Source organism: Neodiprion virginianus, chromosome 6 (assembly GCF_021901495.1).
Source record: "Neodiprion virginianus isolate iyNeoVirg1 chromosome 6, iyNeoVirg1.1, whole genome shotgun sequence".
Taxonomy (NCBI): Eukaryota; Metazoa; Arthropoda; class Insecta; order Hymenoptera; family Diprionidae; genus Neodiprion; species Neodiprion virginianus.
The window spans coordinates 7,314,766-7,334,032 of record NC_060882.1 but is presented as its reverse complement, the minus strand read 5'-3'; the positions used below and the strand labels follow the sequence as shown (position 1 = coordinate 7,334,032).

The window sequence follows — 19,267 nt, the reverse complement described above, 5'->3', positions numbered from 1 at the left end:
ATATGTATAGTTATCGGAAATCAACTGTGCAGTACAGTGAGCAAGTAACTGGTGAACTGAGACATTGAAATAGAACAATAACTATGAAGCGTAAAAATATTCCGATAAACTTTCCATTTTTTTTTTTGTTTTTTGAATAATGAATAACACTTTAGACGTTTTTTACATTTCGTTCACCAACAATTGTATTACCATGAAGATAACTAGTGTCTTGTAACAGACTATCATAGTAGAAAGTAAGTACGATTCAAAGAATACCGGGATATATCTTTAAGTTCTTATGAACCAGTAATTTCTTTGTGAAATTTATATGTGAACATAGAACTACCATGCAATCAATAATTTACACTTAAAGTAAACGTAAAATATAAGTGTCAAGGTATTTTGGAGTTTCTAAAGGATTACTCTGTGAAGTACAGATGTAGTAAAAGTTTGCAAGGGAGAATTATTAGGTAGAACTTAAGCTTGGGATTTACGATAGTACTCCTACACCATTTGAGAATATGCATAATAATGCTACGTTAATATATTCAAATAAAAATATTCCCAATTTGGAGTAAATGAAATCAAAACATGTATATGAATTTTAATTAGGAACGTATTAGGCATAAATTAAAGAATGAAGTACTTCGCACAGCTCAGTTTATCGCTCAATATTATTTTACACGCGATTTAATTTCAGGAACACTCAAATTGAGTTTATGATGGTTATTGCTGGCTAGTCTCCCATTGGCGAATTTTAAAGTCATATTAGAGAATTGTTTGCTTGGTCGACTACAATTTCGTTTTGTAAAAAAATGTGATATTTTTGAAGTCTCGAATTCATTACATAAATTCTTTCCACCAGTTAATTCTCGCCGAGGCATCAACTTGGGGAAAAAATAATTCATTCACATAAAATTGAACTAAGATCTCTCTTAAAAATTGTTTTCAATCATGTACTTGTTTACTGTTATTTCATCAAATTTTTTATCAATGTCAACAATATTTCATACCTACAATCAAACGTATACAAAACAAGATTGCGCGATTTACTGTTTTCAAATAGGTGATAACTCAAACTTTGATCAAAACTTTGATGAAAACAACAGTTCGAAGTCATTTCAGAGTACATCGAAACACTTTATGCACAGGCACATGTATCGCCATGCGAATTTCAATTGAAATGCAGTATTACAGTGAACAATGATTGTAACATTAGGAAAGATGTTTAACTCTAGGTCTAATTTTGGAATTATTGAATGTTTCAAGTGAAAATGACTTCACCGTACTAAACATTGGGACTAAACTATTAATTTATACTAATCGATTGACTGAATGAAATAAAATTTCATATCTATTAAAGTAAATTAACAATTCAAGGATATTGTGTTGCACAGATGAATAAAGTAAAATCATGTTTTACATGTATATTTTGAAAGCGAATATTTGTATTAGATTAAGATACAATCTTGGCATCGTTGTGGAGGTATGATGATTGTTGAATTTTGTATAGATGTCTTCATTCCTCTTGAATACGTTGTAATATCCGTTATTGTGATTGTTCGTTTTCAAGATTCTTCAAGTATTTAATCCATATTCGTTTCTTCGTCATATTTCTGTCTTAATTACTATTAGTTACAGCAAAAGTCAAAAACAGTGTGTCGTTTTACATGAACATTACTTTAGAAACTAACATTTGTACCTACTCTATAAGTGTCAGCATATTCAAACAAGTAAAATCTTCTTAATTACGATTATGCTGTTTACATATGTGTATGAATATACCTACGCTATCGTTACACAATATTTATATGTTAGGAAACATTGAAATGTGGAAATGTTAGTTAACTCTATAGAATGTGTTTACATTGTAAAACCAACTAGCATGAAAGAGCGTATGCTATCAACATATTTTTTGTACCGGTTATAAGAATCGATTCATGATTAAAAAAAAAAAAGAAAAAAAAAAAGAAAATATTGTATCAATCTGCCACAACTTTATCACTCGATTGCATCTGTAATTATTCTTTATGTTAAACACCCAGTCATAAAATCCTATGGAGAGTAAAAGGAAGTATGTCCATGATAATGATAAGCATCAACTCGAAGAAGATGAAGAAGACGAACTGGACGACGACGGTCTGCATAGTATTGCAGATGTCAATCTGGTACATCGGTGTGTCCCGAGGTTATTCAATGTCTTGAACGATGTGAAGAGTCGCCTCTCTCGTCGCGCCGATCCCGTTCCCGTTCTCTCTCGCGTTCACGTTCCGGCTCTCGTTCACGCTCCGCCGGTCTTCTGCTCGATTCTCGTTCTCGCTCCCTTTCACGTTCACCACGTTCTCTGTAGCGATCGTCATAATACCTACGCAGTAGATATCAGCCAATTGTCTCACTTTGATATGAATTTATACGCATAACGAATTTAACCACAATTGCTGTATTCTGAACAAACTAATTCAAATTATCAATGATATGCGTATTTTATACGGTTTCTTCATTTTAAAAACCATTTTAAGTTGTTCCTATTTTATACAACAGAAAAATTTCCCATTGTACTTAGTAGTCAATTAGTTTCATTTCATCTTAGTAAAAATTCATGATTATATAAGTATATAAGAACAATATAGTGGCATCTTACATAAGTAGTAATTGATGCATTCGGTTTAGACTCGTTCGCATGTAACATAAATGAATAGACTGACCAATCAAAGTCCTGATCACAACCCTGTTCCACCTACTCACGTTTCCTTATAATGTACAAAAGTAAATTACCTAGACGACTTGGATGATGGTACAGGCGCCGCCTCTGGAGGTTCTTCCTTAACTCGCGGCCTGGCTGCCTGACGTGTTGTACTAATGAAAAATGGACGGATTGTTACATGACTTACCGGTTTTAATACTTCCAAGTTAATTAGATACAAAAATCATTTCTTTAGGACCAGGTCTGTTTGTAACCGAATTTACAAGCAGTTTGCACGAAACTAATAGAAAACATAAAATCTAAGAGATAGCTCAATGTGATTCAGGTATATAGATTCTGAAAATATATTGGAAGCCAATATACAAATGCAGTAGCATAAAGAAATGTGCTAAGATTTTTTACAAATTATATTCATACTTTCTCTTAGTTCCTCATTTTCATTCAATTTTGTTAAGTATGTGTGAGCCAATTTCGTATGTTTTGGTTTCTAAATTTTAGTTGAAACATGAAACATCTATACATTAGTCCCATTAATACGTGCCTAATGGTACAAACTACACCTATGTCCTAATTATTTGTCACTGATTCATGATTGAATTCCGATGCACCAATTGAAGCTTCTAAAACTGATCTGTACATTCATTTAATTACATTACTATGACTTTGATAAACTGTTGCAGAGAAAATTTTCATCCGTACTTCAATGCGAGACTGTTGGCGATTGCGCAATAAAACTGTCGATCACTTATCCTTTTTTTGAAAAAATAAGCAACTAACTATGAAATACATCTGGACACAGATTCAAGCTCTTTGTTTGCATTCTCATAATGCATAGAATAATTTGGTATTGTACATTGGATATTTACATTACAAAATTGCACGTTAATGTGACATTAGAATTTCCCAAATTTAACCATAAGAATACAGTGTAAACGTAGAATCAGCCTAAACCATTTAGAGTACGTGTTATTCCGCAATATCGAGTTAATAAATTCACCGTATACACAGAATAGAAATACAAATAAAATACCGATAGAATTTTGAATTATATAAAAAAATAAAAAAATACTAATGTGCAGTGCACGTGCATGCTTGTGCCTAAAATTTACAATGAGTCGATGTGATCATTGAGGCCAATTTCGTGGACATTTTAATTTTCCAATTCTTCATCTATACTTCATGATTTGGTTAACATTTGACATACAAACGCCGTTTATGACTTCAAAGTCAAACTTTGAAACATGAGCATTTTTGATTTTCTCCAATTCTGATTTAAAGTTGCATAATTATAGCAAACCAGCTTCATGCAAGAAGTTAATATTCTGCTCACCTTTCTTCTCTGCTACGTTCCCTGTATTCACGTTCTCGTTCACGTTCACGCTCTCTCTCCCTGCTGCGTGATCTCTCTCTAGGATAAGGTTCGCTGTAGTAGCGTTCCCTGTCACGATCACGATCACGTTCCCTTTCACGGTCACGTTCCCTATCTCTGTCCCGGTCTCTGTCCCTGCTACGCTCTCTATATTCTCTATCGCGACTCCTTGAACGATCTCTTCGCCTTCGGTGGCTCCTTTCGCGGTCACGCGAGCGTGACCGTTCTGGAACAAAAAGATGATTTTGTTGACCAAAGTTTTGAAAAGTGTTAATGCATTGATACGCACTAGTGTATCAAACAGATCACGACATAGTCGTATAAAAATAAATTATTCACCTCTGCGTGCGGATCCATAGCTTTTCGTCTCCACCCCACGTAGAGTGTCTTGCAGTGAACTTATCAAAATCTTGCAACGATCATCAGCTGCTACTTTTGATTGTTTTATGAGGGATATAGCCGTAACCAAGGTTTCAATGGCACTAGCATATTCTCCTGCAGCTGCATCTGATACAGCACGAGCTATCGCCGAAGATGATACCGTGCGATTTCGACCCATGATTTCTTCAAATTCTTGTTCAGTGAGTGGCGGTGGTCCTTCAGGCCTGTGATCCGGACCTGGAGCTCCATATGGAGGCTGAAAAACAAATTTTAATTTATCACAATATGAGAATAAGTAGTTGTTTTCCTTGTTGTTAAGTAGCCAAATTTATATGGACCCATTTTGTCGGTACTCTATAAAATAATTGCAGCAATCTCCAATTACCCAAGTATGTGTAATTAATTTTTAGAAGGTAATCAAATTGACATTATATCACGTAATAAACAGAGAGAAATACCTAGTGTATAGTTTGGTTAAGAATTTTATAGACACCAGTATGCGCAACAATCTTTTGAAGATGGTATTACAATTTGCTCATATACGAAAAAAAATATGTAAAATTTAATCTATTGGCGTAAAACAGAGTACTTGCAAAAAAAAAAAAAAAAAAAAAAAACATTTAGTTGCTATCAAGAGACTTAAAATCTAGCCAATTCGATCGTTAGTCATTCATAAAGAATTTGTAAATCCAGCTATATTAGAAATTCCTCACATGACTCGTAAACATGTTTCATGTACTTATAGGTCAATACCTCACTGTAAGGTATAAATTGTGATGTGACCTTCTCTGAATAATCGATCAAACTTTGATATTCAACAGAAAGTAGCAAAAATCAGCGAAGTAATGAATCCACGATGAAAAACTTAGATGGTATATAGCTTCAAAAAAATACGTTTTTTAAATCATATACCTGTACAGCAGGTGGTCCATAGGGATGCGGAGGTACATGTGGAGGTCCATGGGGTTGATTATGCGGTGGACCATGAGGTGGGCCATGCGGAGGTCCGTGTGGTGGTCCGTGAGGTGGCCCATGAGGTGGACCAGGAGGTCCCGGGGGCCCACCAGGATGCTGTCCGGGATGTTGATGTGGCGGACCTTGCGGAAAGAATGCTGGATTCACGTGAGGAGCGGGTCCCCCTGGCGGACCTTGTGGTGGCCCTTGAGGTGGCCCACCATGTCCTGGTGGAGGTCCACCTGGACCTGGTAACATTGCTGATCATTTTTCACATTAGGATACACAGTCAAATTTGCGGTCTGGTATTTTACATAGATCCCAATAGTAGAAACATTATTATCAGGACATATTTTCGAATTGGATAGATTTTTCAGTTACTGGCCATGTTTCGCAGATTCTCCTATCTGTCTTGTAAGAGAACATTCTAGTCTTAATTTTTGTCAGAAATATACAGTTAATTGGAGTAGTTATCAACTTATCAAAATCTATATTTGCAGTAAATCTCATTAAGCTTCATATTCCCATAAAAATTACATGTCTGCACCCACATGTGTGAAGAAATATTTACTACGAACGTGTTTTATTGACTCATCAGAAATTAAAGTACTGTCGAGCTATATGTACCTACATTGGTATTTAGAAAACAATATTTTTTATGTTCGCAAAAACGCGACGCTAATCAATGTATTAAATCTCTCACCACCCATTGAACCTGGAGGAGGTCCTCTTTGCGGGGGGCCTTGACCTGGCTGCGGACCTTGCATGTGTTGATGTTGAGGGAAACCTGGTGGTCCCTGAGGTCCATGATGCATCCCTATGCACAATGAATACTCTCCTTAGTAGCTATATTGACAGAAAGAGAAAAGAACAATGTAAATCAATACTTACCCGGAGGTCTATTCCAGTCTGGACGAGGTGGGGCTCCTCTAGGATCACCAGGCGGTCCTCCAGGATGACCAGGTGGTCCACGAGGCGGCCCTTGTCCCGGAGGTCCAGGTGGTCCGCCGTGAAATTGCTGTGCATTGACAAAGTTATGGTTTATAAAGTAGAAAGTTAAGTAAAATTGAGACAGTGTAAAATGAAAGTTCACGAGGATTTGTCTAAGTAGGTACATGCAAGTACCATTCCGGGCGGCCGATGTTGCGGTCCAGGTCCTGATCCTGGTGGTCCTTGCTGTGGAGGGCCACCAGGTCCGCCAGGCCCTCGCGGTGGTCCGGGTGGACCATTGGGTCTTGGTCCGTTCCAAGGACCTTGCTGATAGCCTGGTGGTGGTGGACCCTGATTAGGATGACCAGGTAAAGGATGGTGAGGCCCACCAGGGCCCATGGGTGGCCCGTGCATTCTCGGAGGGCCCTGTTGTCCAGGTCCTCCAGGCCCAGGAGGTCCCATGCCAGGCAAAGGCATACGTTGATTCCGCACGCCTTGCGGCGGTCCCATCATCATTCTGGGGCCGTGGTTTTGTTGCGGGTGTTGAGGATGTTGGGGATGTGGTGAATGCTGGGGATGTTGTTGATGAGGAGGTAAGGATGTTTGATGCTGATGAGGATTGTGTGGGCGTTGATTTTGACTTTGTTGAGGAGCTGGAGCTGGTCGAGTCTTACATTGAGACTCAAACTAAGGACAAATACCGTTACTTAACTCATGAAGATTTCAATGTGTGTTGCGATCAAAAAATCACAAAAATTCCAAACATATATATCTTCACAAATTTCTTGGCGAGAGAATTCAAAGATGTTTTAAATATCAGTGCAGATAGGGCGATAACGGTTGTTGTCTTAGTGATCTGAAATTTTTTAATTCCCAAGACCGGAATAATTACTGTTACTTTTAATATCATCAAAATAATGTGTTACCTGATTAAGTGCCTGCTTGGTTGGAAATGTCACAACTGGGCTCTGTCCATGCAGTTCTTTCTTAGGAAGCCGTTCCATGCATATTCTCATACTTTGTTCAGAACCGAGGGATATGACACAGAAGCCTTTTGACTGTCCGTTAGCACGATTTTCAAAAAATTTCACTTCAACAAAATCAGGAACACCGATACTTTGAACCGCATCAGTTATATCCTGATCACTCGTCCACTAGAAAATAACATCAGTCGATAAATTAATATTTATACAGATCCTCGTCAATTTTATCTAAGACAGTTGAAAAATCTCCTTGAATGGCTTCGTTGCAACATTATCCAAACACAATTCGATTATTTTAATTAGTATCAAGCGGCAAAAAATTCCAAACACTTGAGTGTTTCATTGTTATGCATATTATTACCGGTACTTGAATTAATTATTTTTGTTCATGCATTATGTAAAGTACAATTTATGATGGAGAATCAGTGTGCTTCATGTCAAACACACTCTGTGTTTCAATTGCGTATGTTACTAAAGTACAGAATAAGAAAGCATTCCCTAAAAAAAAATTGATAAATAAAACTGTGTAGTGACTCAGAGGGAGTATCGTATTCATCTTCAAAAATTTTACACAGATACATTAAAACCACGTGAGTGTAGCAATCACTAAAGCTTTTGTCTTTTTAAAGCCTTATTAATTTATTTCAGAGATACTAAAAACTTATGCAAAATATTTAGTCATCACTTTTTTCTCATAAGACAAGGATACCGTAAGTACATCAAGTATACGTATGTTTCTGACAGTACAGAAAAGCATAATACAGTACATGACATTTATTGGGAGGGGACCGACAAAAAATGTAATAATAGTGAACAATTGATTCATATGTTACCTGTAATGAAACACCGAGAACAGATGTTTTAAATAAAAAGTCTGTGAAGAATCACAGTTCACTTCTGTGAGCGAGCTAAGTGGTCTATTGAAGTAAGCCTCTGATAAATTTTCTGTGAATACTGAATTCGATTACTAGTGTAATAATTAAATTTTCAAAGAGTCAACAAATTTTTGGAATTAACAACCTAACACATGACTTATAGGCAGCCATTAGTTGGAACAATTTATGTTTTAATAAAACAGGCAATGTTAAAATATATTGATGAATTATTTAAAATCTACAAAAATAATGAGAACAGATGTGTAACACGAATTGGCAAAGCACTAAAAACTTTGGCATGCTAACTTTCAAACTTGAATGTAAGCTAAAGCTGGAGCTTGATTGAAGTTTGTATTGAGCCTTAGGATAAGAAGCAATTTGTCATGATCAATTGAATCACTGTGCAAAGCTAACTCGACGAATTGGACTCGGACTCCAATCAGCGTAGATGAGCAAAGAATGGCTCGAACAAATAATTGTCATAATTATGCTTTACCCAGGTCAAGTTTCCCACGTAAAGTTGGTGGCGTCTTCCAATTTGGTTGGGCTGAATGTTGTTGCCCAATTGATGATAAGGAGCGCTACCGTTAGTCTCCTCGTTGGTTGAGGTTGTATCGCCATCGCCTGCTCCGCCACCAGAATTTGCCCCTCCACTATTCCCACCTGGAGGTGCTGCGATCACGTCGTCGTACAGGTCAACACCTTCTCCAGCAAATTCGTCCTGGTTTGTAAAATGAGTATGCATAGTAGTTTACACGTGAATCGGGGTAAATCTACAGATAATTTGATAGTGCTTAGGTATCGAATAATACACGATCGTTATCCGGACCATGACGCCGGAAGCGAATAGAACATTCTCCTGGCCAAATACTAGGCCGGATACAGAGTTTTTGAGAGATTTAGGTAAAGCAATTACGCGGGGGACGACGTCTAGGGATTTCGATGACAATTCGACTTACCTGTGCGAAATCTTGCTCGAGATCGTCGGCGTACAAATCAATGTCACCGTCAGCCATTTTACAGAACACCGACGCTGGCTTCGGCCGACACAGGACCCACGCCAACTTTCCGACTATCGTATTGTAGATAGCCGACTATCCGCCATTACTGACGCTCTGACTGTAGTACCGCTTTTCGGAATCTGGACTTGACGGCGTTCAGTGATGGCGCTAGTAGCCGCGCAATACATGTATATGTATATGGGAATGTCGTAAGATTCAATTGTTTCCGTTTTCGATTTATCGCATTTCATGTTCCGGTTTATACATTGTATGTTCGATACTTTGACTCGACGATGCAAATTAAAGTTTAACGGTTCGTTTTAATCAGTTGTGGCGATCAAAGGAACGTTTTAGCGATTAGAGGAGCATGTTTCAAGTAGATACGTTTAATCATTAATTATTCATGTACAAAGACAAAATCATTTCTATAAAAGAGATGACAATAATCGGTGATCGGTATGACGTTAGCAGCTATGAGAAGTTAGCTTCGGATCATAGAGGTCCGAACGTAAAACCGGCATTTGCGGACGTTTCGCGAGTGCAACTCAACGGAATTGAGGAAAAAATCAGTTGGTATAATTACGCAGTTTGGCAGTTCTCCGCCATTGGCATAATAATTGGAGTGTAAATTTGTATTCATTAATCATTAGTTTAACATATAAATCGGGTCGACAAACTTTTCGGATGATTTCAAAAGAATTTTTTTCTGAAACAGTTAGTAGCTATTCATCATCAATTTTTTGCCAACGGATTTTGGCGGGGGGCGGTGGTGGCCGCGTAGCATAAACAATCGACAAACAACCGAGGCGCTACCATCTAAACAATTGAATGTTAATTTAACGGTCGAATCTTCGTGTGCTATAATCGTTGAAGTGACATCGCGAAGGTGTTTGAGCGAATAAAATCCATCGGTTAAAGTTTCGCTTCTTACGACCCTGAGCTCGAGTAAAATTTAATCAGTAATTTCGAAATGGAGTTCTACCGGATATCAACGCTGAGCTGATTGTCACGATGCAGCGTTACTAAGTCGCACGATTTTCATCAAGAGTGCCCGGGAAAAATGGACCCCCTAAGGAAATATACCTCCTAGGTCTGCAATATACGATTTTTTATTAATTTTTCACGCAGAAAACAGTTTGATGGAAATTTACTGGGCCACGAGTAGTCATTTGCCTAAAATCCGGGGAAAAATGGAGCGCATGAAAAAATGTCGTATTTACGTTTATTTTTCTTTTCTTCTTGTCCTAAGACCTTGGTAGGCTTACCTCGCTAAGTTAAGGTAGGATTAGCAGATTATTTGAAAAAAATCGGTTTTATTTCACATATTGAAACAGGTCAAATTGACAATTCATTAAAGCAATTGCAAGATTACGATGATAGACATCTCGGTATCAAGTTTCAGCATTGTGTGTTCACACTTTGTACACTGAAGTTTGAAATATAATTTTATAAATATTCCTAAGGTGCTCTATATCCGATCTGGTCTCCTACTACAGGTGCGTTCCGATATTATCTCCCAGTGATGTCAGCAATCTTTTATCTCTTTTGCGCTACCAAGTTCGGAATTAGCTCTGCCTCTGTACTAGGGAGTTCTTAGCGCTGCCACCTAATTTCGGAACACACCTTGTATCAAAGGTCCATTTTGCCCGAGCGGGTTATTTTGGCCCGGTTTTCGACTATTTGAACGGCGGTCCATTTTTGCGCGATGGTTCACTTTGCCCCAGGTTCCCCTATATATTTCACTAAGGTCCGCATATCAGAAAAATTGAATAGCGATTTATCAACGTCAGTACGATGAGTCAGTTTTTCTGCATTTGGTAGTGTCATCATCGTCAACTGACATACCGACTCTGTATACTCTGTCACTCTCGTCTTTCCATGTTTGCGACGCGTTAAAAAAGGATAGAGAACGCAGCACTACCGAGTAATCATCGATCAATATTTTCACTTACCCGTCGGCGATCGGAAATTGGAACAATATCGACTAGAGAAGATGTCTCAATGACTGACACAACGAGACCAAATAAAAATACTGTTATTCTTCATGGTTATAAATTATTAATAATAATTTAAAAGCAATTTAATCATTCATGGAAGCAGGAAGTGTAAGGAATATAAAACGATTCATTTCTCACAGTTTCGTGCAGTGTTCAAAGTGTCTGTGAAAATAAATACGCAATTGGGATGAGACTGCCTTCTGGATTAGCCCGAACTGGTTGCTGAATTTTATCAGGTATGTAACATATTCCTGTGATTATTTTTTAAATTCCCACTGAAACACACGACCCTACGTGCCTGACTAGTCCCTCCATTCGTAATCTCACTTGACATACCTGGCATCACGATCGCGGACATAGAAAATTTCCTTTCACGGAATAGTATTCATTCCCCCCATTCTTACAATTGGACCGTGCAAAATGCTGCCGCAATATTTTGCTGCCCGTGATAATCTAGCCCGATGCGAAACTCGGATCTGAGTGGTCTTGTGCTCTGAATTGCTTACGATTAAGGACGCTCTGGTGGCGTAAAGTCGACTGTTGCATCCTCCGAATGATTATTATCTCTCAATTTCAATATAAGTCATCTAAAGTATAGACCAAACGAGCCTAATAGTTCAAAACAAATGAAGCTGTTGTTAGGGTGGGATGTTAGATGTCATATTATTTTATTCCAATGATTCAGTGAAATCGTTTAATTTGATCAGTTATGACAATATAATAACGTAATGTACTGAGAACTTATTGATAGGTGAACCTGAGTATTATAGGTATAGCCAATGAACATGCTATTCGTCAACATATTCATAACGAACCTGATATGTGATGAAAAATAGCTTGGTACTCACCTTTTTACGTTCTAATTGGCAATAATTCGATACGATACTTTCTAAATACACAGAATTGTGAATTACAACACCATCACCCGTATTCATAGTCCTTCCTCGAGGAACAAGGATTCCTTGTTCATGAAACGTGAAATGAGAACAAGGAATCCTTGTTCCTCAAGGAAGGACTATGTATACGGGTGTAAGACTTTGGGTATAATCCGCCTAAGTGTAGGCAACCGTATTCACAATTCTATCCGAACGGGCTTGTAAATTGCGCAATGATAAGTTTATAAAAGTTTTTAGTTAAAAGTAACAATCGATACTTTCGGAAAACTAACGTTCAGGGAGTTAAATTTGGTCTGGACGAGCTGAATTTAAAGTTTACAGTAATCTAGTAGTTAAGGGCATAATATAAAAAATTTTAAACCAACGCCATGTCGAATCAACTGCAGTAGAGCGACAAAATATGGTGATTTTCTCTTTTCTTCAACGATCTGTTCACGTAGTCGTGTGCAATATTGTTAAAAATGTGGAATTGCCTCAATTTCCATCAAACGGATGGAGCAGCATAATTGAGACACTGCTAAAAAGTTCGCAATGAAAGAGCAGTTAATCTCCATATTGATACATGCTGGATATGGTTCAATTCATAGAGACAGTTTTGAATGTCGAAACTTTTCAATTTGCATTGCCTAACCACCTGTATTCACGTGTTACAAATTACTGGTTGTAATACTCGTAGGGTGACCTATTTGATAAGAACAGATAGTATTTTAATGGAATATGTATATATAGTTCGGTCACACCAATCCAATTGACTGAAAACGATGATAAATTACATTCTCATGAGTTCGGAAGCAGTTTGATAATTATAATACAGATCGAGGGTACAGCGAGGATGGAAATTTTTTTCAATCAGTTTCACAGCCTAATTTGGAGACTAGCTAGTTTTATTTAAATTTGTTCACGGGACCGAAGTAGAATAACGGACAAAAAGTTTTCCCATTACGTTTTCAACTTTATTTTCTTTAGTCTAAGAGCTCCTCGTTGATTTTACATTAAAGACAAAAATATGATCTAATATTTACAAATTAGGTGTGTAACATAAGCTTAATCGTAACTCTGCAAAAATCAGTTGCTGGATGTTAATTGCAAATACGTACAGAAGAGAGAGGCATGTCATTTAAATATTACATTTTTTTTTTTTTATTGTTTGCCTGGTGACATTATAGATTAGATATTCAGGTTTAGCGAAAAATAACTTATATTAGATGAACCGTGTTATTGAAATCCTCCATCCATGGCGTCGAATGACATTTCAAAAAAAGGGCTCAAAGTCAATGCTAAGAACGTAAAATACGTATTGTTATACAGGAATTTTTATTTAACAAAAACTAGGCCAGTGGCAGTGAAATGCAGCAATAGTTCAAGGAAATCTGTTGTCACTGTAATTACTGATAGGCGGACGAAGTTGATGTCAATTGTTGTTTATCCGGCATTGTAACAATAAACGAACTGGTAACTACTGGTTACCCTGCGATTACTTCGAATATATTAACGAGCATTTACTATAAAATTTGAGGCAATGGTAACAATCCACTAGTCTTAATAAATAAGGGAACATTTCAAAGATAACTTAACAAACTGTAGTTTCGCATATTTCGTCATTCAACGAAACGTGTACCCCGTATAAACAAGTGGGTATAAATCGTAGAAAAAAAATGTAAAATAGAGGAAACCATGCACGAATTTGGCAAACAAACATCAATGGCCTCAAATACTCGATCAACGTATTTAGCAATCGGAGCCAGTTTGATGGACTAGCAAAACCTAGTTATCACCTCTTTTGTTCGTATTTGCAATAAACTAATTTCATTTACTTGCATACCGTGTTGAAAATAATAACAAACAAATTGGTTTATTGTTATTTTGGAATTGATAGTTTCCTTGAAAATATTCTAAAACATTTACTATTACTTGAAATATCAATTGTTCTATTTACAGATGAATATTATCTAAAATCTAGTAGCATTGAGAAACATAATGTATGTATATTGTAGGAATTAAGAAACATATACTTTTTTCATAGAAATTATTAATGATTTCATATTATTCTAAACAAAATAATGTAATATGAAAGCAGAATAATTTTCGTAGTGGATTTATAGTTATTATCATTATTATTATTCTTAATATTTTTATTTTACTTTTAAAATTTTTAAAATTTCACTAACGCGTTTCCAAAGAAGATAATTTTAAAAAATTATTCATACCTATGCACAATCACCTAACAATATATATTCATATAATCTGATACAATATTCATTATTTTATAATCTCTTCATCGAATAACTATTTTCACCATGGACAATTCTTATTTTTGTGTATTTTTAATTACGCCTCGAGTAGTTCATAGTATTGTATAGTTTCATGATACATTAATTATTTTTCTACACACATGCGATATAATGTTTTCTAAGTCTGTACTTAAAATGGCTAGAGTGTAGGCCATGCTACAAATTTTCATAAAATCATATTTGAAAAAAAAGAACCCTTCTTTCAAATGACGATGATAACAGTAATAATTAGGCTTTTCTAAAATATGCTTACGTTCATCTGTAATTTATGAATATCTATATTTTTATCAATTATCTTTGTAAATGCTCAAGATCAATGCACAAAATTTTGCTATCCAATAATTTACATCAACATTCCAACTGAATTAACTTATTCAAATGATTTCAATATTATTCCTGAGGTAAGGGTGTCATTTCGAATCACTGCAGAATTTGGAACAAGCCAAGGGATAAGCAACGCACACCTTCTGCTATGTTCGTTACCATTCACAAAAATCTGAGACTACGTAAGATATTGTTTCGCATTCTTACCATTTAGCATTTAAACATTTAAATGCTCTACAATCCAATTGATATGTAGTCGCGTTAATTTTGCCAAAAATTTTGAGCTATTTACAAGATCGTTCAGCGTTCGTGGGCATCGATATAGGTCGTTCACAAAATTTTGCTTCATAAAAAAATATCATCGAATGGAGAAGATAACGGAAAAAAAAAGAACCAATATTTTATTCCGATTTTATTGTACAATAAGATCAAGCACAACTTAGCTGTATATGCTGAAATGATTTGACATTAATTTAACTATTCGTAACTGACTCGTCGAATGATTTATGAAACGGTACAATATTCTATATTACAGAATTCTTAAAGCTCAGATGTCATTCTACGCTAGCACCATTACTGACATAAGTTCAAATAGCATGGAATGAATAAGCTTGCCATTACAACGTGTTTCGTAGTCCCGATATATATATGTATATATATCAATCAATCATTTCACTTCAGAGTCACTTATTTTGCTAATAACGAATGATTATTTATTCTCTTTGTAGTAGTTGCAGTTATCGAGAGTCTCTTAGCACTTTCTGCATAATTTTTTCATAAAATAGTTGCTAGTCAACGAAATCAAATGGCATCTGCAGAATGTCAAAATTCGTCGTAAGCCTCTGTAATCGTTGTTATTCGTAACTAGATTAAACATTGAATCTCTATTTTCGCGTGTTCAATTCGTGAACGACCTTAAATTATAACGATATAATCAAAAAAATATAGAGAACAAAAAAACAAAAAAAGAGGAAAAGAAAACGTGTACAAGAAATCGATTAAGGCTATTTTATTAATATGTAACATTAATTTAATTATGCAAATAATCAAACATCCAATATCTTCGACATTAATTAAACATATTTTACAACCAGAGTAAGTAGCGGAACTGTGCTCGTAATATGTCAAATATTGTTGCTCTCTTGAATATTATTATGCTACGTCGAGTTAAATAAAAACGAACAAAGATAAAAAAAAAAAAAAAAAACATTTCACCTGCGTCGCGTAGTCTGGGTATAACAAGCTCGACGATCATCTCCTAACATCTGTTAAAAAAACCAATAATAATAATAATAATAACAAGCATCATTGATGTACTTGCATCCAGAATAGACGACTACATTCAAAAATGTATCCTAATTTTTAGTACAAGTTACAATACTTCAAATTAACTCGAAAAACAAATTTAAGTAATAAAAGAATTCTTCTTACAGAATTAGTAGTTTCATTAACATCCAAATCGTTTCAGAATCGCAATATTTAAGATTTGTTGCTTCTGCCAAAATTAGGGCTAAAGTATGAAATACAATGACATATGGAATTAGTTAACAATTCGTGTTTACTAGCAAATGTATGAGGCTATTTTACGTTTTTTGCTGCTACACATTGATTCTGATAAAAACTTTGAAAGCCAGGTCAGGAAATAAAATGAACTGAATCACCATTGCACACAGGCTTAGGTAATTTACCGGAGCAATGAATTATATAGGTGTTTTAAGTAAAGCGACACGACAGAAATAAAAAAAAAAAAAAAATTAGATCTAATTTATGTCGATAACTGTTACAGGATTGGCAAAGTTTACTTTGAGCATCAAAGAAATTATGCGGAATAAATAAAATACAATGAGCATCAATTGATCTAATTCTTGAGCAGCTACAATTATTAAGAATTTAACAGGAAGAAGCAATAAAAACAAGAACGAAGAAAAAGAAAAATTCAATACAATAATAAAACGAACGAAATTCAGACTAAATAAATAACTGTCGTGAACACAGGGTGGTGACCACGCATGTGTCAGACTACTCTAAGAGTCTTGTAGAACCAATGTAATAATTGTAGCCAGGGTTTGTAGCCGAGTCGTTCATAAGTCACAATCATTGAATTTAATTAAAAAAATAATTGATAACTGCACGATTGTGCTCTATGAAGAACTGCACTGGACCCTTGTGTTTGAAGCAAAAACTAATTGAATCCTTCGAAAGGATTCCATTTTTCAAACAATTACACACGTAACGTTGAATACGGTATTATAGGAAAGCGTTTCGATCTGAACAATTCGGGAATGGATACGATCCGTAAGATATTTGACTAACAAACTGATCAATAAACGATTAGTCAGGTAATTGAGATAACTCGTTAATTAAACACTACGACACTTTAACAACGTTATATAGCATTTCGGTTACAAACTCTGTACTTATTCCATATGCGATGAGACTGCTAAATTTTGTTGATTAATATTAATTCATCTCGATTATGTTTTTTTTTTTTTTCTTTCTTTCTTCCTTTCTTTCTTTCTTTAATACATAAAGTCAATTTTTGTTCAACATACATGCGACGAAGAATGTCGATATTTCAAACTTTCGATTTACACATTTTCCTTATGTAAAGCTGGAGTGTACTTGAATTTCTCTTTACATAATTAAATTTCATAAAATTATGAGCGATTAGTGTTGAGCGTTTAATGTAAATCAATAGATAGGTCATGGTGCAGTGGCGGTAATTTCTAAATTCAACGGGTACTAATTATTATAGGGTGTAATACATATGATACGGCGTATGTAATGAATTTAAATAAAGGATGACGACTGGACTGAGTTTTGATATGAAACAATGCTGTCCATAATCGTGAAATTTTGATGAATTTTCCTTTGTGTCGCGACACGTTTTTTTTTTTTTTTCTCTCTCTCTTTTCTCACTACACAAGAAGACAATATATATATATACACATTGTTATGTATCGTTTAAGAATCGTAATACAGTACAGTACAGTTAGTATAGGTAGAGTATGTATAGAATAGGGCTACAACATATTATTACGGTTTCGTTGGACCTAACTATAATAATTATTCTATTTATGTGTGGGTTTGAACCCGTAGCACTGGGTCATCGGATCTAGGATTTAGACTAAGGGCCCTTTAACGATCTTCGTGTAAGGGCAGGAGCAAACAGAGAATATATTTGATTTTGTTTGACAATTTTAATTTTTTATTCCGGTTTATTTTTCCATCACTTTTTTTCTTTTTTTCTTTTTTTTTTTCTTTTAACCTCGTTATCCCGTTCCGTCAAAACTACCGTTAAGTAGAGATCCAAGGTTGTCTCGTAATCTTAAATTGTGGATACTAAACTCTCAAAGTGGCGTCGTAATATTATCGTTATTATTAATAATATTATTATTATTTTAAATTTGTGATAATAAAGTCTATGGTATGAGAGTTTCAACTCTGGGTCAACTCTTCTCATACTGTTTTTCATACGTATACATATATTTATGTACATATATATTTCTCTTTTTCACCTTGCTTTCACACGCGTGTATATAATATATATATATACATACACAAATACATGAGAACATATTATATATATCCATATATGTATATATAATATATAATTTTAATAATAGTATGTATATATAATAATATATTCACTACCTGCATTATCACAACATAAATTTTTTACTCCCTTTCGCATTTGCTCAAACATAAACAGTCACTCGAGTTAATCATTATATATATCATTCGCACACTTATTCTCCGTCTATGAAATTTAAACGCTGCGGTGGTGTAAGATAGTGGTTGAGCTTCAAAGCACAGTAGCGTCGGCTCAAAATACTTGATGTAATCTTGACTCGGGGTTGGGTTTTGCGTAAGCAATTAATATGCCCACCCTCCGCTTCTGTTATTACCACCTTTTCTGAATCCTGCTTATACAAATGGTAAAATTGAGTCGGCACAGATTACGGTTCGGCTTTAACTCTGGCTGGTAAATTTTATTTTAAACGTAGCGATACCGGCGAGTGTGAGAAAATTCATAGCGAAGATCGTCTTGCTCCAGTTACACAATTGAGACTGTTAAGAAATAAAATGAAACAATAATACCAAATTGTAATATACACAAACACCGTATCTGTTCTTTTTTTTTTTGTTTCTTTCTTTCTTTCTTTCCTTATAGCGGTAAATAAAAGGTTGATTATATTTCATTAAAATCATTAACAATCGTTGCGTGTAACCATTCTTACTACACTACGCTGCTTGCGAACTCAGCCACTAACAATTATACATCAGCATAAAACCTTAGAAACCATGGCCCAGCCTGGATGTAGCGTCGGCTCGCTTCAAGCAGCCCTTATATCCAGGGTAGCCAATATTTAAAGTATGCAACAGGAGGCTGAGCAGCAACTGCTTCCGCCGCCTTTACTCTTTTGTCTCTGGTCTGTAACAGAAGCATTTTATTCAACCACTGCTGGGCGTATAATATAACTTACGCATACGATAATATTATAACTATGATACACACAAACATACAATAATAATTACAACTCTGATTAACTTCACGTTCAAATGCAGTTCAATTCGTG

General features: G+C 35.5%; 2 protein-coding genes across 5 annotated transcripts in view; both read right to left on the bottom strand.

The window, feature by feature from the left end:
- Positions 1 to 137: 137 nt before the first annotated feature.
- Positions 138 to 9,292, bottom strand: LOC124306677 (cleavage and polyadenylation specificity factor subunit 6). 4 transcript variants are annotated; one of them, XM_046767548.1, is made up of 11 exons: positions 9,138 to 9,292; positions 8,675 to 8,899; positions 7,247 to 7,474; positions 6,516 to 7,007; positions 6,282 to 6,408; positions 6,094 to 6,207; positions 5,349 to 5,650; positions 4,395 to 4,692; positions 4,017 to 4,281; positions 2,758 to 2,838; positions 138 to 2,347 (listed from the first exon to the last, which is right to left on the bottom strand). In XM_046767548.1, the coding sequence occupies exons 1-11, from the start codon at positions 9,192 to 9,194 to the stop codon at positions 2,176 to 2,178; spliced, it is 2,361 nt and encodes a 786-aa protein (XP_046623504.1). In that variant the 5' UTR covers positions 9,195 to 9,292; the 3' UTR covers positions 138 to 2,175. The 4 variants fall into 4 exon arrangements, with proteins under 4 accessions (XP_046623504.1, XP_046623506.1, XP_046623505.1 ...); XM_046767550.1 differs by having other exon boundaries at positions 138 to 2,326; XM_046767549.1 differs by having other exon boundaries at positions 5,349 to 5,638.
- A 3,711-nt stretch (positions 9,293 to 13,003) lies between these two features.
- LOC124307499 (ubiquitin-like protein 3) overlaps positions 13,004 to 19,267 on the bottom strand; it is a 30,881-nt gene continuing 24,617 nt past the window's right edge. The window contains exon 4 of the mRNA XM_046769203.1: positions 13,004 to 19,122. Within this exon, the coding sequence (XP_046625159.1) occupies positions 19,058 to 19,122 (65 nt within the window). The 3' untranslated portion in view covers positions 13,004 to 19,057. The remainder of the gene's footprint in view (positions 19,123 to 19,267) is intronic.